Source organism: Quercus suber, unplaced genomic scaffold (genome assembly GCF_002906115.3).
Source record: "Quercus suber isolate HL8 unplaced genomic scaffold, Cork oak 2.0 scaffold_229, whole genome shotgun sequence".
Taxonomy (NCBI): Eukaryota; Viridiplantae; Streptophyta; class Magnoliopsida; order Fagales; family Fagaceae; genus Quercus; species Quercus suber.
The window spans coordinates 439,673-463,828 of record NW_027069687.1 but is presented as its reverse complement, the minus strand read 5'-3'; the positions used below and the strand labels follow the sequence as shown (position 1 = coordinate 463,828).

Here is a 24,156-nt window from a genome sequence, read left to right as displayed (position 1 = left end):
ATCATTAAAATGTTTTACATGAGAAAAATTGTAAATGATGCTTGTAAAGTTTGTTAGTCACTCTAATTGGGAGGATACTTGCTATTACTAGATTTCTCAATGTTAGCAACTTTCTAACAATAGCATGAAATTGTAAGGCTTGCTTGGATCAAATTCAAGAAAATTTAAAATTATGAAATTTTGGCCCAATTAACATGAATCTGAAATTTCATAGTGGGATTAATGGATTATACCCTTTTTTGTTGTGTTGTAATAATATCCAAACGGAATGTGACTAAATCTATAATGTGTTGAAATGTATTAATTTTCCTTTACCATAGTTGATTGCTAAAGCCCATCCACAATGTGGAATGGGGTGTGGAGAGATGATAGCTTGCTAATGTTGAAATCTCTATCAAAGGGTTTGGCCCGTTTGGGATTTATTTTATCACGTAACCACCCTAGCTTCGTCGCCACTTCTGCCAAGGTAAAACACACACACACACACACACACACACTCTCTCTCTCTCTCTCTCTCTCCTCTTCTCTCTCCCAAAAAAAGGAAAAAAATTTAACTTTTGATTTAGTTATGCTTTCATTTGTAATAATGAAACAGGATGGTTGCATTTGTTGGTTTAATATGCGATGCAAAGATGTACAGCTTGTAATGGAAATTGGGAAGGAACCCATTTCTTCTTTATGTTTCAAGTTAGGTATTTATGTATTGGTTTTTTTTTTTTTTTTTTTTTTTTTTTTTTTTTTTAAGTTTTTATTCATTGGGTATTAATTTCTTGAGTTCAATTTATAATTGATTTCTTTAATACTATGAATATTGGTGATATGTTTGGTATCTAATTCAGTTTACAGTCAGGTTTATGATCAAAGTTCACATTAGTGATTGTTGTTGACTCAAGGAATGAAGATATCATTTATGCCTCTTCAAGAATGGAAGTCCAGTGTTTTGATGTGCATATGGTAATCCTTTCTCATATTTAACCTTTTGGGTTTACTTCTTTTTTTTTTTCTTTTTTTTTTTGGGTTTTAACTAATATTATGCTTGTGCATCAGTATGAGGTTTAGTGTAAAATTTAGAACTTTATATATAGCCTAGTTTGTCAATGTTTCATGATTATGTACTCTTAGTTACTGATTTACAGTTGATTTTGTCATTGTTACCAACAAGCTGTTTTTTTCTTTTTTGTCTCTTGGAGGCCACCTCATGGAAGCCACTACAGAGTTATAGTTACAATAAAGAGGAGATAAATCAGGTAGGAATTTTCATTGATGCTTTTTAAGATTTGAATTAGATTTTTTGTCCTTATGTTACGTTTTGACCCTTGTATCTGTATGTTACTTGTGTTTTAATGTTAAATCAGTGAATTGAAGTTCTACTACTCATATGGAATACTACCTTTTACTTGCAGGATGCCTTGAGAACTTTCTTACTCCGAAAGCTTGATAATCTTGCAAAGGATGATAAATGCCATATAACAATGATCTCCACTTGGGCTACTGAATTGTACTTGGACAAGGTTTGCTTCTTTCTATACTGAACTGTACCGAGGCAATCTCTTTGCCTTATTAGACTACTTGGTATGTTAAGGCTCCTAAGAGGGTTTCTTTCTTTGTTTGTACTGCACCATTATGTGGGCATAGTCCCTTAATAAACCACCATTACGTACTAAAAAAAATGCGAGAAAACCATTTTTGAGACATGTGAAACAAGATTAGGAGTTTTAGTTATCTTCAACATCACATGTCTTGTATCATTTGAAAATATATTATCCATCCCTTGACTACAGTGATTGCAATGCATGGATTATAATGTTGCCATTCTTAAAATTAGATTTACATTTCATCAATTATTTGTAGATAAATCGGCTGCTCTTGGAAGACACTGCTGTGGTTAATCATGGTTCATAGTACCAATAAGTTATTAAAGAGTTCCGTACTTTTCTTGGTGATTGCAAGGGCGCAAGTGCGTATTAGATGAAGCAACTACAATGAGACTTCTGGAAAGGTAATTGTTAATGCAATCTGCTATAAATTGTTTGCCACCCTTGAATACATGTGTCTGAACTATTCTTTCTAATCTTATTCTCTGCCCCCTGCACCCACCACTAAGGGGGAGGTGGGGAGGTGAGGGTGTCACATTTGCATTTGTTCTCATTAGCTTAAATCTCATATGTTCTATGACGGTGTATTGTAAATAAATCTATTAGAAAAGTGCACAAAGGGACGCAAACCCTAGTACAGGGGAAGCATACAAAGGAAAAACCGAAACAAAAGGGAAAAAAAATCAATTAACATTTAAAATTCAGCTGATATAAAAAATCCAGAAAATTAGTCAAAGAAGTTGAAGTGTTAGTGCGAGCTACACACAAATGTTTACTTTGGGTCTGATTAAAGTTTTATATATTTGATATTGTATGATATATCTCTCCAAATGCAGCTTGAGGGTAATAATGCCTGAGTTAATGGTGACAAGGAGAAAGATGATGGTCGTGGTAAATCACTTAAGGTATACAGGATAATTCATTTATATCTTCACCACTCAACCAAATTTCAAAATTCTTGACTTTGCTATGTGCTTCGGTACAGGCAAACAAAGAGGAAGATGAAAAAATGAGGACAAGGTCGACAAACGTTGCAGCCCGTGCTGCCGTTGGAGGAGATGACATGCTTTCAAAATGGGAACTAATGGCTGAGCAAGCCCGGCAGAAACGTGAAGGAGGGGTGGATACATCTGGTTCTCAACCAAGTAAAGATGTGAGTCGCAAGCCTTTATCAACAATGTATTGAACAATGTATTGAACAAGGATGCAATATATATTTGGATAGAATAGAATGGAGAAATAGGATATATATGGCCAACTCTACATAGTTGAAAAAGGATCCATAAATTTTACTCTAATTTAATAGGAATTCAGGTTCACTTGCAGATGTACGGACTCAGATTGATCAGCTTTGAACCCTGAAATTGCAGATCTTAAAGAGAAGCTTATTGCTTGCAAGACAGACCGTATTGAGGTTTGAGAAATGCATTTTGAATTGCTGTTAAGTAGAGTTACAGCAGAGGGCTCACTCAGATATTCAGTAGATTCCTGCTCTTGTTTCAGAACTTGAGAGCCTCAGACGAGAATATCAGCACTGTACGTTGCCTAACTAATAATAATGTTTGGATTTTGTAGTTATTTTCTAAAAAATCCCTACCATTTGTCTACTTTATGCCTTTGGTTGAGTGAAAATTGTCCACTTCTGGACGTTTTGACATTTTGGGGTCTTCCAATTCTAGCACAATTCTAAACTTTCTTCGTAAATAAAAAAGCCCTCGGACTGATTTCCTTCTTTTAATGCAAAAAAAAGTCCTCTCTTTATTACAAAAGCTTAAAAGATTGTGGCTTTATAGTCTCTTCAAAGGGAAGGCACACTCGCTAGTCAAAAGCCTCTCTTTTTATTTTTTCGTTCTTTGTTGTTCCACTGGCCGTAGATTTGTGAGTTTTATGCAACCACTTCAGCTCTGCTATGTTCAGACTCTATTCTGTTTTCAGCAAAATATGATCACTTTGTGATTACTTCCTAGAAGCTATGTTTTGCTGAAAGAGTGAAAAAGCAAAAGAAGAGAAAGTGGAAGTTTTGGAGTCTAATTGGTGGTCTTTGGTTTGGTCTTTAGCATTAGTCGGCCTAGTTGTTCTCTCATATACCCCATCTGGGCATTTAATTCTTTTGTTCGGGAGTGAAGTGGTAACTGTTCTTTGCTCTTGTTTTGCTATTTAAGCTTTTCTTACTTCTGTGAAATGCATTTTGTTTTACCGAAATCACTGTTTGGGATGGTTTCAGAGATGGGTTTTGAGGGGAGTGGAGGTAGTAAACTGCTGGGACTGAGAGTGACCCCAATGCACAAGCATTCAAAGAGGTATCTATCTAACTGTTGGGTCATTTAATTCTTTTTGTTAGTTTGCGATCATTCTGCATATACACTTTCAAAATTTTGGTATGCTACTCAGGTGGGGTGCATTAACTGGAATGACGTCTGAGATGGGTTAGAGGGGACATTAGAAACTTGAGCTTTCCTTTTAAAATGGCTAATTCCCTAAATAGCATTTGGTTGAAATGGAAACCAATGGTTCAGAGCTTCAAGAAAGGGTAAAACTTGGGTGTTTTTTCAATTAAATCCATGAATATGCACATTTAGGCATGTAATCTTTTGTTTCCCAGCTAATTTGTAGATTGTGATTCCCACTTGTTTTCTGTGTCCATTATTTTCTTCTAAGGTTTGTAAAGCATGTTAATCAATCAGTAATAGTAGGTATGGAATGTAATTAGAAACTGGTTTGAGAAAGGCTTAGGGACAATAATAATTACACAGACCCCAATGGAAGGAAGGTTATTTTGTAGACTAGCAACGTATTTTGTAGCTTGGGGTTGTTCATGTGAAGAAAAATGTTTATGAAGTGGCCTATAATTACTATGATAGACTTCAAATCCTGCCTTCTCAAAAATCTGTTTCTTTTGACTTTTTTGTGTACACTCTTGTGCTCTGACAGCTTTCCTGATAAGAAAAGAGTTGGGGGAGATAACCTGGATGGTTCCTTTGAAGCCTCAGACCGAATAAAGATGGTAAGATTGGTTACTCCTTTCATCATTCAAGGAATTATCCACTTCATCTTATTATTCATTTGATTGTATTTCGCTCTGCATCTTAAGAGCCCATCCAGAACATTTGTAATCCTTAGTAATTGAGATATAAGGCCTTGTTGGGCTGAGTTGATACCTTATACTAAGCAAATGATCGTTTTTTATAGCTCTTATGCAGTGCTCTCTCAGTGAGTTTTACTTGTAGTAAATAAGTACACACGCAACTCTTGCATTTCTAATTTACTCCAATCTGGTTTCAGGATATGGGGCACTTAGAGGACCATATCAAAACCAATAAGAAGCAATCCCCTAAGGCTGAAGTTCAAAATTCTTTAAAGCAAGAGGTATGGAAGTGAATTTTTTCTTCTTAATAACCACGTTTTGAAGAACCACAAGACTTAAATCTAATCCTTTTCCTCGGTCATTGGCTCTATTCAGCCGATTGCAAATAGGCTCCATCTTTATAGCTATGATTTCTACTAGTTACTTATTAATTTTAAAATATGTGGCTAGCAGATTCTACAACTTGAGAAGAGATTACAAGACCAATTTGAGGTCCGCCGGGCATTGGAAAATGCAATGGGATATAGGTCTTCCTCTCAGGATAATACAACTGAAACAGTAATGCCCAAGGTATACCTTCTTGCCTACCTCTCCCAAACACTGATGTAGATTTGTTTTGGAGAGTAATTTATATAACTTTTCTTGCTAAAGAGGGTGTCCAATGCTCTTCGAACACTTGACTATTCCCTTGAGTGTGTGTAGCCATTTTATCCTACAAACACCAAGTAATTACCGGGAGGAATCCCTTGGGGGTGGTCCCAAGATGCTGGTTGTGGTTTTTGAACTTATGACCTCATTGATCTAATGAGGCCTTAGGAACCACTAGGGCCTTGGGGGTTTTGGAGAGTAAATTATTATGAACTACTTATACAGTTTAACTGCAGTTTCACCATTTATGTATTTTGTCTATAGCGTAGTTGTAAATTTTATCCCAATATCTTAAGGTGTTGCATTATCTCATTATATTTCTTAATCATTTTAACCAAAATTTCATTTACCAAAGAGAGGGAAAACCGGGAAACCAATACTGTGAACAGTCAATATCTATGGAGAATTCCCACTTTCTATTTGATTATGTGTTTTTGTTTTTGTAATTATGACTTAGACACCATGTGTTATCTTATCCATAAAGGTACCTGTGACTACTGAATCATATGCTCCAATATTTTGATTTTTATGGTTTAATGCTACTACTAATTGTCATAATTTTTTATGATGCCCTTGTATAACCCGAGTTAACCATGGAATCATGTATAATTCCTATGTTAATTACAACCTCTGGTTTTGGTTTTCCTTTTGCTTAATAGCTGCATTTTCATTTTCATACTGTAATTTAACGCTACTTTTCGATGACTCCAGCCAGCCACAGAGTTAATCAAGGAAATTGCAGTGTTAGAGTTGGAAGTAGTGTATTTGGAGCAATATCTTCTCTCCTGGTGTTCATCGCTGCCACTCCTCATTATCTCAACGTTTAGTGTATTTGACTAGGACTTCACCTCCAGCTGATTCTTTGTCTAAGGCTTTACGTGCTTGTCATTCCCAACCTTTGTCCATGATGGAGGTAACTTGAGTACCATCACATAACCATCTCTACTCTCTAGTTGGAGCTTGGCTCCCCTAGGACAGCCAATTGCATAGATCCACGCTACATCAAAAGATGTGTTAATTTTTTTAATTTTTTTTTTATTTCCAGAAATATATCCTATTAATTTCAGTTTTTTAGTGATTGGAAAATGTATAGTAATTTCAATTTATAATGAATGTAAATTATTAATATTTACCAAAAAAAAAAATTAAAGGAACATGGAGCCTGGAGCATTTCCTTAATTTTTGGAGTTGTCGTGGTTTTTGTTTGGCAGTTATCTTGTCAAATAAAAAAAAAAAATATATTTATGGCAGTTATCAATTTTTGTTTAATCCTAAAATTTAGCCACTTACTACTCATCCATACAAAAGTTAAAAAGAACCTAAATTTAAAATTAGCAACTACTTTTAAGCACTTTTTGTAATGTAAAGTGGGCAACCTGGGTCGTTTTTTTGACAGGTTTTCATTATAATAAAAAAAAATCTTAAATATTTATTGACCAATCGTTTTACCAATGTGACAATATATGCTGACCCTCTTTTTATTTTTGTGTTGGAATGGGAGGAGAAAATGAGATATGTAATGTGTTGCTATTTGAGAGAGAAATTGTGCTGCTTCGTGTGCTCCCTTTCTAGTTAAACAAAATACCAAAGCAGATTTTCACCTTGAATATTGCATAAGAATATCTGCACACCAGTTTTAAGCATTTTTTATATTCATGGTTCCTTATTAAATGAGGACTAAAATTAGAGAGCAAACTCTTTTGTTTTCTATTCAGCCAAAAAAAAAAAAAAATTTGCTTTCTAGAATCCATTTAGTGATTTCAAAATTAAAAATTCTCCATTACCTACTCATATTGGTAATGTTAAATATCATTATCTAGATTGCATTCCAATGAGTACACATATATTTGGAAGTTGACCTCCACATTCATGAACAGCTTCTTATATTCCACAAACAAATAAAATATTTGTGCATTACTGTAAAAATAAAATAACCCTTCTATTTCAGTCTCACCTTTCTTTCACATATCACTCTCTTTCAGATATATATTTATGTTTCTGGAATATGGTTAGATTTGCTTCAAGTTGATTAGAATATTGTTGCTTCCACTCAAATAGTGGTGTGAATATGATTAGTAGTAGCACCAGCTCTAACATAACATGTCTTACAATCAACTTACATGTTGAAGCCAGAATTAAGGACTAGTGTTTAGAGCATATAACTGAACAAAACTGATCCATTTTTGAGACTTTCCCCCACCAAAAATAAAAGACATAAATCAATTGGATCAATAGTTTTGCACCATTTTTGTAAAGCACTATTTTACGTGGGAGTTAAATCAATTGGATCAATCTCACCTTTCTCCCCCATACCACCGCAACCATAACCGCCCCTGCCCCCGACTCTGCAATCGCCAGTACCACTGCCACTGCCACCGCCACATAATTGCAAATATTTGTCTAATGTAACAATAATTTTTTTTTAATCCCAAATTATATATATATATATATATACACATACATATACATTTTTTTTTTCATCCTAAAACAATTTCTAATAACTTAACAACTAAACTTATTATGAAATTATTGTAAAACATTGTAAAGGTAACATTTATTATATAAAATATTAACTCAACAAAAAATTTAAAAAAAAATTCTTTTTCTTTTCATTTATTTTTCTCTTAATTCACCTGTCAACTGTCACTCTCACGTCTCATCTCATTGTCCAAACCTTAAAAAAAGCTCCCCTCCATAATAATATAATATACTTCTTCTCTCCTTTTTCATTCTTCTTCTTTAGTTATTACTATTTAAGCGTCAGTTGAAAAAGAATAAGTTGCATGAAATGCACCTATTACTATTTAAGCGTGGTTGGTTACGTAGGAAAAGCTCTTGTTTATGTTGCCTTAGAAAGTAGCCTTAGAAAGAATCGTTGTTTTATTTCTAAAATTGTGTTGCTTGAACAAGTCCTCTAACAACATATTGGCTAAAGTATTTGGGAGTATTCAAATCAGCTGCTACATATATATATATATATATATATATACACAGCTGATATATAGATCTGCCTGTTGATGGTTCATTCTATACCAGTACGTAAATTTGCATTGCTTGTTTCTCTTGTGTTCTTTGCTATAGGTTCAATAGTTCAAGCCTTTTGTATAGAGTTCTTAATATAAGATTAAAGTGTATCAAGTGTTGCTATAATAAACACATTTTTTAACATATGATCCTGCAATCCTAAATCTTTTTAGCTCAGGAAAAAATACATCCACCCAAAGGAAAGACTTTCAATTTCTAACAGTTTGTCAAAGTAACACCCGCTTGCTAAAATCTCCCGCCATAGTTGTTGTATCACTATATTCACCAAAAGCCCTTCTACCAGTGGTGAAAACATTGCCCACAATCAAATCCTTGAGACAAAATGACAGATTTAGTTCCTCAACATAATTTTAAGTCTCTCTTTCACACAAAATAGGAAAAACAAGTTCATTAAATTATCCAATGATAATTCATTAGATATAGAATACTTCGATTACAAGTTCATTCAATGATAAAAAAATATAACTGTCCGCATACAACATAGTGCTAATAATTGTCCGCATACAACATAGTAGTAATAATTGTCTGCATACAACGTAGTAGTAAGTTAAAATACACAATAAAGAGAACCTCAATTTACATCTAGAATGCCAGTCCAAGAGCGAGTATCTGCATGCCTGACAAAAATTCAAATATTGTCGTTAGATACCAAAAGCCAAAACATACGCACTAATCTATGCAACTTGGCTAACTTCGACAATCATGGCATTTTATATAAAAGCAAGGCTAGAGTACCTGTTATGTTTTGCATTGAATTTGTAATAGTTAGTGAGTTTCTTGCTCTGTTGATACCTATTTCCTAATTTTTGTGGTATAAATATGCTCAGCAATCAATGTACTACATTGCAATGCCTTCTGCTCTGAACAATATGAATTTATGGCACTTTTGGCAATTCATGCAGTTCTATACAACAAATTTGGCATAGATCATGGAAGATACTAATTTGTTGTTTGAAAGTACAATGAAGAACTGAATTTTTTTGTTATTTTTATTTTGGGTTCTTTCTTTTGGTGGTGGGTCAAATAGGTTGAAGTGGATTAGATATGAAAGAAATTTTAGAAATTCTACTAGTAGCCCTAAAATCATTGGTTTTATACATGCAAGATTGGTTTTAATATCTAGCCATTTTCTAATTTAAATATGCTAACATCAAGGCAACAACATTTAATTGATGTCCATAATGGCATTTTATATGAAAGCATCACTTACCTAGTTTGGATTATTCTCGCTTGTCGAAGCCCCACGGGAAAGTGGACATCTTCTACGGTTATGCCCATGTTGATGACACAGTCCACAGCTCTGCTTTTGTTGAATCTCCCTCAAGTCAGAATTTGGCCTTCGGGTTCCCGGTTCTCGCCGAACCCCATCCATCTCATTCCGTATCCTAGATGCCACAGGTCGACCTTTGCCCCGCAACAGGTTTGGGTCAGGCACCCACTTTGGACCGTCCATATCCCTCCACAATGTATCTGACAGTGGCACCACAAATGGATGTGAGTAGGTGCGAATGGCATTCTCCAAACTATAACATGGGTCAATATATGTAGTCGCATCTTGCCCCAAGTGCTGAAGAGCTTTAATTGCATGAGAACAAGGATCTTTCGATTTTGCCACTTTCCACAACGACATGTTCTGGCTATTAGGTTTACTTCATGACTATGGTGTCCCCCTCCAGAGCTATTGATGTTGTATGCAGTAATTACTTGATATATACCATTCTGATTATTATACGCTGCTATTTGGTGTGAAATAGATTTTTGCAGGTTTTTTTGATAGATTTCTAAGACATATTTACTCCATACCTTGGCAATTGAGAGATCATGAGTAATTTCTTTATGTCGATCATGGAAATACGCAACAAGTTTGCTGTGTGTGAATTCAACCATTGCAGCAATGGGTAGGCCACGGGCACCTTTGAGTACTCCATTGAAGCACTCCGAGACATTGGTTGTCATAGCCCCATAACGGTATCCACCATCATATAGCTGGGTCCACATTTGTAAATCCTCTTTCATTAGATATGTGTATGGCATGATGGATGAGTCGGGCTCACTTTCCTGCCGCTCGGTTCTCTGTTTCTTCCTAAGGGCCTCGATCTCGGCTTCCTTGATAGGTTGCATGTACAACTCAAATTTAGCTTCCTGAGTAGCATACCCCGCTTGCAAGGCCAATGACTTTAAAGTGGCGTCCTGAAAATGTGTGTTGAAGTTGCTAGCAACATGTCGAAGGCAATATCTATGAACTACTCGTACTCGTCCATCATCATCTCTAGGCCAGTTTGCAATTGCATTTTGAATACCCTTATGTCGGTCAGAAATTATGCATATGTCCTTATCTGCTATCACATCCCCCAGTGCATTCCTGAGGCATTCTAAAAACCACCTCCAACTAGGCCCTGACTCTTTGTCCACAACGGCAAAGGCGAGAGGCAAAACCTTGTTGTTGGCATCGGTGGCCATTGCAATCAACAACACCCCTCGATATTTACCATACAAATGGGTCCCATCAATACTGATCACTGGCTTACAATGTCTAAATCCTTCAATGCATGGAGCAAAAGCCCAAAATACATAGCGCAATATTGTATCACCGAACTCGTCCCTAGGTATGGTGTGATACCAGAACTGGGTGCCAGGTTCTTGATCCAAGTATGCCAACAATAACTTTCTCAACCTTTGGTAAGACTCTTCCCAATCCCCAAATATCTTTGCAATAGCTCGTTGTTTCGCATCCCATATCTTATAGTAAGAAAGCTTATGCCCATAATACTTCCCTTTAATGAAATCTCTGAGGTGATAAATTGTTGCCGTGTGTTTTTCTTGCAACAATGGAACAAATTCTGCTGCAAGAAAATTACAGTTCATCATTCTACCATCAAGGGCTATGGCAAGGGGTGTACAACTGTGAGGACCCCTATAAGATGTGACCATCCATAGACCACGTTCAGGCTTCTCGACTGCCCCAACATACCACATGCATGACTCATCGACGCAATTCACAGACAATCTACTTTTGGTCGACCTACTAGTGATAATGTTTCTGTTATGCTTTGCGGCGTAAATTGTTAATGCACGCTTCACCGCCTCTTTATTCGCAAAAATCAACCCTTTCGCAAAATTCATGTCTGCATTCCAAGAAGAACCAAATGCATGCTGAACAACTTCAGGATCAACCATATTTTCCCAAGTATTTTCATAAAATGATGAGGCAGGAGGTTCATAAACAGGGGTTGTATTTGTAACATGCTGAACTCTAACATTAGCGTCTGCATCATCTTCATCACATTCAGCCATATCATCGACATCAGGAATTGGAGAAATTTCATGATCATCAACACCCATGTCAAAGTCACCATTATCAATCCTCTCTTCGTACTCATCTCTATCGTCAGGATCTTCCCCAAAATAGTCTTCATCTTCATCTTCAACTACTGGAACTGTAGAGGATTCACCTCGATGTGTATAAAATTGATCTTCATATCTATTTCCAAGTTCGCTCTCAATTGTTACTGGTATCTCTTGAAAATGGGGTGTATAGCCTCCCAATGTGGTGTATTGATCATCTAGGACTGCCACTTGTAGAGATGTAGTTGTTTGTACAATTTCTTCCTCTACGCCGACTTCCGCACGCGGCTCCAAAGTGACATACAACTCAAAATCTGCTGTTTGTTTCCATTTCTGCATCTTACTAAACATGAATTTCACATGTTTGTCCTCTGTTATCTCCATATATCTGTAATTAATGCGTTGATTGAGGACTTCATATGGAGAACGGAAAATAATATGTATGTCATGCAAAGCAGAGTTCACTTGCAACTCTTCCATAATTTTTACTTTCAGCTCATTCAGGGTCTTTAGCTTATGGCGTATCATCATATAGTAGCACTGCATACCCGGACCTTGAAATGAGGATCCGTCATAAGGGTTGGTATTGGTAAGGGGTCCACCGTAGTATATAGTTATAAGGATCATTGTGAACCTATAGATCATCAAGTGCAATTGTGTTAGTTACAAATTCATAACGCTCAATCAACATTAATCACAAAACTTTGCGTATGAAATGCCAACAATACTAACCTCAACCAAATTTGCATATACTCACCTTTAGTAATCTTACAAAAATAGTCATTACCAAATTCATATTCTTTATAAATTTCAAATCATTCTAGGGACATGACTTTCAAAACCCATTCAAATAAGTTATGATGAACAAAAATATTATATACCAACCAGTTATCCATTGAAATCTTTGTTACAAATACTATCTTAGATATCAACTCATAATCCATTTCATATCCATGATAAAGACCTAAAACTACTAAATATACCTAACAATTGATTACAATATTTACTACTAAATATTCCCAATACATCACAATAGTAATTTAAAAAAAAAAAAAAACTTAGCATATTATCACAATATTTACTACTAAATATTCCAATACATCACAATAGTAATTTAAAAAAAAAAAAAAAAAAACTTAGCATATTATCACAATATTTATACTAACAACCAAAACAAATATTCTCATATGTTGTAATAACATAATTAATCACAATATTTTGTACTAAATATTCCCAATAATCACAATATTATTTAAAAAAAAAAAAACTTAGCAAATAATTTATTCACAATATTTACACTAACAAAAACAAATTCCCAATATGTTGTAATATCACAATATTTAGTTATAAATATTCCCCATAATCATCATAATATAATGTTGTATTAAAGTATATAATGTATTCATGATCTTAAAGTATTCATGATTTTATAAATGTGTGTATAATTGTTAAAAAAAACTAGCAAATAACAAAAAAAAAAAAATTACAATATATTAACAATTTAATCACAATATCACTAACAAATAACAAAAACAAAACTTTTCCTAATATGTTTTAAAAATTTTCTTCAAAAAAAAAAAAAAAAACTAGCAAATCACATTACCTGAGATGAGAAGTGTTGTGTGAGCAAGTGAGGGAGAAGAGCTGTGAAATGATGAGCGTTGTTTGTTTTAAGAAGAGCTGAATGTAGTGTTGTGTGAGTGCAAGTGAGGGAGAAGAATTGTAAGATGATGAGTGTTTGTTTGTTTTAAGAAAAGCTGATATGTTCAAAAAGTGCTGAAGGGTGACCCGGGTAAGAAGGAAAAAAGTCCCCAGTTAGGACCCATGGCAACACGTGGAGAAGGTAGGATAATTCTTAGAAATCGATTTCAGAGAAGACGATTTCGCTGTGCACTCTCTGCCATGGATGAGACTGGGATGGGACGTCTGGAAAAGGGGGAACAGGATGTACAGAAGTCGACTCTAGAGGAGACGACTTTTATGTATAAAAGTCGACTCCAGAGAGGACGACTTCTATACATAGAAGTCGACTCCTCTGGAGACGATTTCTATGTATAGAAGTCGTCTCCAGAGGAGTCGACTTCTATGTATAGAAGTCGTCCCCTCTGGAGTCGACTTTTATGCATAAAAGTCGTCTCCTCTGGAGTCGACTTCTGCCTAACGTACCCGCTTCCCTCCGCTTCAGCTGCTGGTGAAAATGGGGAATATGCACAGGGAAATCGACTCTGAAGTACTCGAATTGTTAAAAATGCAAATAGTTTGAAAGTTTGCCTAACTAATGATATAGTTTGGGATTGATAGTTAATTTCTTAAAAATCCCCCTTCAGTCCCCAAACGGAATATACCGTGTGGTCGGTACTTGTAATGGCCTGTTCTGCCTTTCCGATGATAAACTGTCATACTCAAACTGTTTATGTCTTTGGAACCCTTGTGTTAGAAAGTTAGTTCACCTTCCTATTCCCAATGTCACCTACGCCACACACGGTGGCTTTGATGCTACTATTGGGTTCGGATTTGATCCCAAAACTAATGACTATAAAGTGGTGAGGCTGGTGACCTTACTAGATAGTCTTGACCTTGAACATTCTCGACCCGAGGTTGAGATTTACTCACTCTCCACTGGTGAATGGAGAATGCTTAGTGCTAGTTTGGTTCCCAAATGTGCTTTGAGTCGTCGTGAGCCACAGGCATTTGTCAATGGGGCTCTGCATTGGGTTGCTTTTAGGAGGGCTGATGATAACAACCTTCAACATTTTGTTTTGGTGTTCGATTTGAGCAACGAGGTCTTTCGCGAAATACTTCTGCCAGAACTTCCAGATTATACAAGTAAATTTGCGGGTTTGCTGTCAGTTTCTGTTTCTGCGTATGGGAATTCCATTGCCTTGTTTCAAAATGGCTATTTTAGTTTGGTAAAGGGGTGTCAAACTGGTGATTTCTATTTGTGGGTCATGGAGGAGTATGGTGTTGCGTCTTCGTGGACCAAAGTTTTAAAAATTGTGGAGGGTTTACCAAGGCCAATAGGTTTTAAAAGGAATGGTGAGGTTGTATTGTTATCATATGATGGGCAACTCGTATCGTGGGTTCCTTGGAGCACAGAGTTCAAGCATCTTAAGATTATTGGATATGAGGATACTTTTGTTGATTGTTATGTTGAGAGTCTAGTTTTGCTTGACAACGCTGCCAACGGTACAGTTACATACTGAGGAAACTCGGTAAGATGCATTTCATGCTTATCTTCTTCTTTAATTCATGGTTTTTCATTTTATTCTTTACATATATTTGGCATTGATAATACATTAGATATGAATATATAATGTTTGATATGGTACTGTTTTATAAATTCTTAAGCTGATTGATTACCTTTTAATGAAGTGGCTTTATTGTTAGGATAAATAGCTTATCAAGGTTGTGGTCGGTGATAGTTGAGTACATACCATGTATTCTTAAAAACTTTTGTACTTATTTCAAATTCTCTTTAATGTAATAATAAAGAAAAAGGAGTGCTCAAAGTAGCTTTGTGGGTGGGAGACAAATCCTTGACTCGGTTCTTATTGCGAATGAGTGTGTGGATAGCCGAAGGAAGAGTAGGGTTCCTGGAGTCATTTGTAAACTTTATATTGAGAAAGCTTACGATCATGTGAATTGGGAGGCTTTGCTGTATTTGCTGAATAGAATGGGCTTTGGAGTGAAGTGGTGTAAGTGGATCCGCACTTGTATTTCCACAGTTCAGTTCTCTATTTTGATTAATGGGTCTCTAGCTGATTTTTTTTGGTAGTTCAAGGGGTTTAAGACAAGGGGATCCGCTATCTCCTATGCTGTTTTTGATTTTGATGGAGGTGTTTAGTAGGATGTTGAGAAGAGTGGAGGGAGCTTGCTTGATCCACGGTTTTAAAGTTGAGGGTAGGAGAGGTGGTGGGGAATGTGTTTCACATGTCTTGTTTGTAGACGATACTATCCTATTTTGTGATGCAGATGTGGAGCAAATTCTTCATATTCGGTTGTTGTTACTCAGTTTTCAGGCGGTAACAGGTTTAAAGGTAAATGTGCACAAGAGTGAAATGGTTCCAATTGGGGAGGTTGGTGATGTGCATGCCCTAGCGGAAATTTTGGGCTGTAGAGTTGGAACTTTGCCTATGTCTTATCTTGGCATGCCGTTGGGGGCTTCGCATAAGTTCCCTTCAATTTGGAATCCTATTTTGAAAAAAATTGAGCGGAAATTAGCCGGGTGGAAGAGATTGTATTTGTCTAAGGGGGGTTGTTTGATGTTACTCGAGTACGTTATCTAGCCTTTCTACCTATTTTCTATCTCTATTCACCATTCCTACTTATGTGGCTAATAAGATTGAAAAGTTGCAAAGGGACTTTCTATGGGGTGATAGCAAGATTCATCTGGTAGGTTGGGATAAAGTTTGTGCGCCTATAGCTAATGGTGGTTTGGGGATAAGGAAAATTACTACTTTCAATAGGGCCTTATTGGGGAAATGGCTGTGGCAGTTTGGGAAGGAAGAGGGTCGGTTATGGAGGAGGGTGGTAGCGTCAAAATATGGGGAAGAATGGGGGGGATGGACCTCAAAGCGAGGTATGGGAGTTCATGGGTGTGGTTTGTGGAGAGGTATTCGCATGGGATGGGAGGATTTTAGCAAGAATTGTCAGTTTGTTGTTGGGTTGGGAAATAGAGTGAGATTTTGGCAGGATGGGTGGTATGGGGATCAACCTTTCCAAGTGGCTTTCCCAAGGCTGTATGGTATTGTTATTGATAAGGAGGCATCTATAGAAACTTCTTTGTCAAGGCAGGGGGCGGAGGATAGAAGATTTTGGGATGTTCGTTTTATTCGAGAATTTAATGATTGGGAAATGGATGAAGGGCTGCATTTTCTTGGTATATTGGGAGCTAATATTCCTCCAATGGATGTTAGAGACCGGATGAGATGGAAGTTGAAGCCTAATGGGGAGTTTGACATTCGGTCGTATTATAACAAATTGCGAGATTCTCCCTCAATTGTCTTTCCTTGGAAAGAAATATGGAAAGTAAAGGCCCCTAGGCGAGTTTCTTTTTTTGTTTGGTGTGTAGCTTGGAATAAAATCCTAATGGGTGATAACTTGAGAAGATTGAGGGGATTGGATTTTGTAGACTGGTGCATTATGTGCCGGCATTGTGGAGAGACGGTAGACCACTTACTTCTTCATTGTGAGATGGCTTATCGGTTGTGGAGCTTTGTCTTAATAACTTTTGGTTTGTCTTGGGTTATGCCTAGATCGATCTCAGATTTGCTTTTTGGCTGGTGGAATTGGTTGGGGAAGCATTCGTCTCAGATTTGGAACTTAGTTCCGCTGTGTATCCTATGGTGTATTTGGAAAGAACGGAATCGGAGGACTTTTGAAGATTTGGATAGTTCTGGTATTTAGATGATTGCCTCTTTTAGTGGGACTCTTTTTAATTGGTCTCGGGCTTGGGGACTCACGACTAGTGACTCTCTCCCCTCTTTTCTTAGCTCTCTTTCTCTTTTGTAATTTATCTGTTGTTTGGTTTTCTTTTTTGTTTTTTCAGTTTTCTTTTTCTTGTATTTTCTAGGTTTGCTCTATGTTTTTCATGCATAGAGTAGACATTCGTATATATAACGTTCTTACTTATCAAAAAAAAATTATCAACTTTGAGCAAGCTTATTTATTTATCCAAGTTCAATGTTTTCTGCAACTTATGGTTTACAATGTATGCGTAGAAGGGCTCAAAATTTTTCTTTGATGGCAATTTTATGGTGGCCTCTTTTAACTTAATGTTTTCAAACATACTAAAAGTTCTTCACGTTCTCCTTGTATTATATATGTAAAAGTTTCTCATTCTGTCAAATTTAATTTGTTTATGCTAAAGATTTTTCTTTTACATTTTAAAATCTTCTATTGCAGTAGATGCCTATCTTCTTGCTGAATTTACTGAAAAACATTCCCATAAAGAAGTGTTCATTGAGAAAGCAGCTCACCAGCCAGTATTGCTTGCTTTGGGTGATTGAGAATTGAAAATGAACTGTCTATACTCTTCTCCTGGATCTATTTTGTTATCTTTCCTTACTTAGCATGATTTGCGTCATTTATTTAGTCCCAATAAAGTAGTTAGGCTTAGAAGGATTGTTTCGTTGACCCCATTTCATCCCATTGTTTGTATTACAAAATTGTACGAATTAGAAACAAAAGGCCAATACCACTGGAAAAAATAAAGAGAAACTAGCTAAATAGAAGACATCAACTTAAAACTACTAGGTTAGTTTGGGCGACATTGCAATATTGACTTTTGGAGACTTGTGCTGCATTGCCTGATCTGGTGAATTTGGATTTTTGAGTGAAAGGAATGCTAGGTGTTTTGAGGGTTGTGAACGGTCTTTGCTAGAGATTAAGTCTTTTTTCTTACATACTCTCTTTGTATGGAGTGTGGCTCTGTCGCATTTTTCTTGTTTTTCCCTTTCTACTTTACTTGATTGTTGTAATTTTGGTTCTTGATCTTTGTCCCCACAGTACATCCCCAATGTACTCGGGTTGGCTTCTTTATTAATATAATTTTTCGTTACTTATCAAAAACAAAACTACTATTGTATCAATGCTTAATTTGTATCTGGAATTTGAAGAATTTAAAATTTTTTCGTTTTTCTTCTTTTTGAGACTTGGTTAATAAAGCTTGACCCATGGTTATCAGCTCAAGCAATTTAACAAATTTTTATACTCAACCTATAACTTGGATCCATAAAATTCTTCTTTAATGTGCTAAGTTTATAAAAAAAATTTATTTGCACTTTGGCCTTGATTTTTCTTTGTGGTAGACTTACATGTTTTCTAGCTAGTGACAAGTAACTTATTTTCATTTGATGTCTAATGATAATTGGTTGAATTGCTTTGGAACTGTAATGAATCTACTATAATTGCTTGGGGGCCAAAGAGGACACTTACACTTCTACCTATCTACATGCTGATGACTTGTTTGTACACTTGGTTCTCAATTTGGAAAATTATGCTGTTAATAGATCAGTAGAGTTGTGCCACTTGCTAAATCATTTGAGTGGGTAGTCGTAAAAGCATGACTGTGTCCTGAACAATATAAACTATGCTGGAAAAATGAATTTTAGATTAATCAATGCATCTGCACAGTTTCTTATCAAATTCTATTGAATGGTTCCCTGAGTAAAATTCTTTCCCTCAATATGGCTCTAGGCAAGGGGATCCACTTTTGCTTTATAATTGCATTATTTTTGTTCAAGGTACCTAATGATATGCAACATAGTGTTTTGAAAATTTTGAGGTGGAATTGTTTGTATTTTTTTCTAGAGACATTGTGGGGAGCAGGTAAATTTATTTACTAAACTGGAATTTCATCTGTGCTCATCTAATAAGAAAGATCAGGGGATAGGAATTAGGATGTAGAAAATGGGTCCTTTGAATAAGGTTTGATAGCAAAGCAGTCTGTTATAAAGGAGTTATTTGTAATAAAAAATGTTTGCTGCATAAGGAGTTAATGGCTAAGTACTGTAAAGGAAAGCATTTTTAGCTTCAGGTTTAAGCGCTCTGACTATTGGGTTGGAAAGTTGTCCTGTCTTGTAGATAATCAGCTTTGGCTTAAACTAAATGGTATATTGGAGATGGCACTTCAGTTTCGCTGAATCATCTACTTGGTTTAAGTTGAAGGGTAGATTGAAAAATGAGAGTTTTTATGCTAACTGTAGATCTAATTGATCGTGACAGATAACAAATTGTGTTGGAAATTTTCTCTCACTAGGAAACTTTACCAACCTACAGTGGCAGGTGAACTATGTAAGATTTCATTGTATAAGGGGAAATTTTAAGGACAAGTTAATCTGGCCACACTCTAATTCTGGTCTGGACTTTATAGTGTTTTCTTATGAAGAAGACTACACTTTGGAAGATAATTACGGTCCTGTTGTTTCTGCTTAGCTGAATTCCTTTCGGGCCATATTTGAGAGTTTGATATTACCTTTTATACGTCTTATTTTTCTGTGGAAATAATTAATAATGATTTGTCTGTGAAGTTAGACCTAAATTAGAAGACAAGTTGTAGTTTCTGATTCATGTGTGATGTCTTGTGAATATGAGGAAATTTTGAATCATTTGTTTTTCTCTTGTCCAGTTGCAGGAGCACTTTGGTTTTGCTTTAGTGTGTGGAATTAGAGTGGATTTTTTTTTTAATACATTTTAAAAAAAAAAAAAAAAATTATGGGGGTGGGGGTAAGTTAGAATAGGTTCCTTGCAACCCCAATCAGTGAGGGTTAGGTTAGAGCGATGGCTACATGTTTTCTTTGAAAGTAATGCAGTTAATTTTCTTGTTATGGAGGTTACTAACTTTTGCATCTAGTTCCTTTTACTTTTCCCTCATTTAGGTTGTTGTTTCTCTACTATATAATTTTTCTGGTTAGGAGGCAGCGATAAGTCGTAGGCATTGGAAACCTTTCCTTATAGACATCCCTTTCATCCCACACCAATGATGTGAAGGTGGAATTTAATCCAAAATCCTAACACAAGTCCTAAAAAAATCTACCAGGAAGCTAAGTTAACGCAAGTCCTAACACAAATGCTGAAATTTGTTTCATCTTATAATGTGCTAATGTTCTTAGTTTTTTCTTTTGGTCAAAGTTATCTTTTACTAGCTAATAGCTAAAGAAATAAGTTTTTGGTGTTATATGAATGAAAATAATACATTGAGTGATCAATTATTGTTGAGTCAGGAATATCAAAAAATTATTGTTGAAGAAGGGATAGCCCTACAGGTAAGACACATTGAACACACACACACATACCCTTAACTTTTTTATTTTTTATAAACGTATACACCTTTAACTAATAGCCAGGGATGTATTACTTAGAGCATATTAACGAATAAAACCAACCTTAAATTTTATAGTGTTTTGTGGTCGCATGGTTGGCTTTGGCTTTATTTTCAAATGTTTTATCTTGCTTGTAAAAAACAGTTGATGTCATATTATATTTATAATAATATTATATTCATATTATGTCTTCTCTTATTAATTGCCCTTTATTAAGTACCAAGATATCTACTTATTGTATAATTGTATAATTGTTGGCATGAGAATAATTGTTGTCCCCCACCTTCCTTGGTACACATGTTCATGTGGCTTGGACTACTTGGTACGTAATTTCCCCAAAACCACAAAATATTGGTGTAGGTTTTTTCCTTATGGTTACTACACTAATTAGTGTTAATTTATCTATTTCTAGTGTTAAATGGAAAAGAAGAATGCACTTACAGTTCTTAATTTTTTGCAGAAACTTGTGCAATCATGGTTGGTGATTAGCTGTGAATAAGTAATAGACTTTAACTCAGTAAATGAAAAAATTCAACAAAACTTTTTGATGTGTTTAAATTCTTAGTTTGAAATTAGTTCATTATGTCACAATGGTTATTTATGTTGAACACCTTTTGTGGCTACACTATTCTTATGTTAATATTTCTAGATGGTTTGCTGTTTGGTTTCAGTGTATTCACATAAATTATTCAGCACTTAACTTTGTCGGCCATTACTGTACTGTGATAAAGATGCGAGTGTTATGCCTATTTTAAACATTGAATTAGAGGCCATATTTCAATGCAAGGTAGCAACGTTGGACCTGACATTTTATAAGCAACAAACAACCAAATTAACTTTGAAAACACCTTCCACTGGACAATGCTATTTCAATACTAGATGCATATTCTTATATTCTGTGGCATAAGAAACAGCCTGATGAAAAATCTGTGATGAAACCGAGTTTGTCCCATTGACATGACTTTCATTTCAAGTAATCTGTGTCAACATGACGGTTCTTGGACGCTCTTATCCAAGTGGTGGGTGTGCATCATTTAACTTTTTGGCCAAAATTGATGGAATGATTGTTGGACAATGCCAAGTCTATCATATACGTATTGGATACTCTAATGCAACACCTCATGGTCCTACGGGCATAAATGAACCTGCATTATTGTTTAGTATTTTGAAATTATGTGTTTTTGGGAAAGTGTTAGTTTTAAAAAATTCTAATGAAATTGGGATTTTTTTTTTTATATATATAAATAAAGTGTTTGGTAAAAGCTGTTAGAAAAAATAAACAATAAGTCGGCTTATAAATGCATCCCAAACGCGCATGAATCTCTAGTAATTAATAGTTTCTAAGAACTAAAAATCGTAGCAACAATAATACATTCCATTCAACACTAGGAAAAAAAAAATATGAAGTTCAAAAACAAAAAGAAAGAAAATAAATAAATTCAGCATCTCTTTTTTTATATCAAATTCGACAAGTAATTTCTGTGAACTGTGTTTTCTAAGAAGAAATTTCTATCAACTTGAGAGACGAACACTTTACTAATTTTGTAGTTCTTGGACACTCCAATCCAAAGTGGTGGGGTGCATAATAGTCTTTCCCATCATTAAGTAGCGTATAGCCAATCTTGACCGAATCATTCTTGGAAAATGCTACCTAAACGTGTTGGATACTCTCATTCTTAGAAAAGTCCACCCAAACATTTTTATTTTTATTTTTATTTTTACGGATACAACCCAAAACGTGTTGGATATTCTAAATCCTGCTTACACAAAAAACTACCCCTATCTTGGATGGATATTTCATTGATTCAAAAATACCCCTGCAGCCATAGGTTTAAAAAGAGAAAAAACTAAAAGACAACCCAATAAAAATGCATCCCTAACTCTCATGTACAACATTGCCTACATAATAGGACTATTTTCTCGTTGGTTTTCAAATTTAATCCGAACTTCAAATTTATTCAATCAAGAATTTTAATTTTTAATTTTTACAATTTGTTTAGTAGAGGATTCTACTAACCACAAGTAATTTATCCTAAACTCTCAATCATGGTTTTTCATTTTATTTTTAAAAAACCTCATGTTTTAGGGTAACAGAAATTGAATGTAATTGTAACACTTGAAAAGAAATTTTCTACGACGGTTATTATGTTAAAGTGTGACAATTTTGATTTTCTTTTAATGGGTGCAGATGTCATGGCATATCCAATCTAACCATCTTGCCATCAAATTTTTACTACTTATCAAAAAAAATTTATGAGACAATTTTTCATTACATGTAATAGGTTTCCTTTTCTTGAAAATTAATAAGACACTATCTCTAATTTAGATATATCTCACACATTTAAAAAAAAAAAAAAAAAAAAGAGATATAACTCATACACGTTAGACACATTTCCTAAAAATTAGTACACACTATCTCTATTTAAAAATATCTCACACCTTTCTTTTTATTTTAGATTGTCTCTCCATTTGTTCCCACCCTTATTTTGGTGGTAGTTTAGTACCGCAAAAAGAATAAAATTCTATCTTTGTTTTTTTTATCTTTGTGTTATTTATTTCACTGTGTTTACAATGGTAGTTGTTGTATTTAGTTTAATATGTTAATAATTATGGTTTTTTTCCTTCCTTTTTTTCTAAATTAATTTTTATGAATAGGTTGTGAGTGGGATTGCTCCATTGGAGTCCAATATGATATACGTGGAGTAAAGATGGGCAGGTGGCCCTGGTAGAAATTAATAGCTTTTAGCCAATCTTAACCAAATGATTCTTGGAAAATACTCTCCAAATGTGTGGGTGCACAAAAAAATTAGCTGGTGTCTTAATTTATTGATAGAAATAACCATCAAGAAGTGGAGGGGACATCATAAATTTAAATTCTACTATATTTATAAAAAAAATTTCAATTCCTCAAAGAAATAAATTCAAGTAATTTGTGTTAACATGACGGTTCTTGTACACTCCTATCCAAGTGGTGGGTGCATCATTTAACTTTTTGGCCAACATTAATGGAATGATTGTTGGACAATGCCAAGTCTATCATATACATGTTGGATACTCTAATCCCACACCTCATGGTCATGCAGGCATAAATGAACCTGCATTATTGTTCAGTATTTTGAAATTACGTTTTTTTGAAAAGTGTCTGTTTTAAAAAATGCTTAATGAAAATAGGATATTTTTTTTATATAAATAAAATGTTTGGTAAAAGTTGTTAGGAAAAATAAGTAATAAGACGGCTTATAAATGCATCCCAAATGTGCTTGAATCTCTAGTAATTAATAGTTTCTAAGAACTAAAAATCATAGCAACAATAATACATGCTATTCAACACTAGAAAAAGAAAAATATGACATTCAAAAACAAAAATAAAGAAAAGAAATAAATTCAATCTCTTTTTTTATAGTCAAATTCGACAAGTAATTTCTGTGAACTGCTTTTTCTAAGAAGAAATTTTTATCAACTTGAGAGACAAGAACACTTTACTACTTTTGCAGTTCTTGGACACTCCAATCCAAAGTGGTGGGGGTGCATAATTGTTTTTCCCATCATTATGTAGCTTATAGCCAATCTTGACCAAATAATTCTTGGAAAATGCTACCTAAACGTGTTGGATACT

General features: G+C 35.0%; 2 protein-coding genes and 2 long non-coding RNA genes across 4 annotated transcripts; all 4 read left to right on the top strand.

Annotated features, from left to right (window-relative positions):
- Positions 1-896: 896 nt before the first annotated feature.
- Positions 897-1,638, top strand: LOC136070371 (uncharacterized). Its single transcript, XR_010631628.1, has 3 exons — positions 897-954; positions 1,191-1,247; positions 1,404-1,638. It is a non-coding gene; the product is annotated as an uncharacterized LOC136070371 (long non-coding RNA).
- Positions 1,639-1,819: 181 nt separating this feature from the next.
- LOC136070370 (uncharacterized) lies at positions 1,820-2,763 on the top strand. The gene is made up of 3 exons (XR_010631627.1): positions 1,820-1,999; positions 2,432-2,500; positions 2,581-2,763. It is a non-coding gene; the product is annotated as an uncharacterized LOC136070370 (long non-coding RNA).
- A 412-nt stretch (positions 2,764-3,175) lies between these two features.
- On the top strand, positions 3,176-6,386 carry LOC111997724 (uncharacterized). Its single transcript, XM_065780247.1, has 6 exons — positions 3,176-3,723; positions 3,820-3,895; positions 4,527-4,599; positions 4,878-4,961; positions 5,134-5,250; positions 6,040-6,386. The coding sequence occupies exons 2-6, from the start codon at positions 3,822-3,824 to the stop codon at positions 6,166-6,168; spliced, it is 477 nt and encodes a 158-aa protein (XP_065636319.1). The 5' UTR covers positions 3,176-3,723; positions 3,820-3,821; the 3' UTR covers positions 6,169-6,386.
- Positions 6,387-13,915: 7,529 nt separating this feature from the next.
- On the top strand, positions 13,916-17,377 carry LOC111996580 (F-box/kelch-repeat protein At3g06240). Its single transcript, XM_065780267.1, has 2 exons — positions 13,916-13,948; positions 14,046-17,377. The coding sequence occupies exons 1-2, from the start codon at positions 13,916-13,918 to the stop codon at positions 14,919-14,921; spliced, it is 909 nt and encodes a 302-aa protein (XP_065636339.1). The 3' UTR covers positions 14,922-17,377.
- The last annotated feature ends 6,779 nt before the right edge of the window (positions 17,378-24,156 follow it).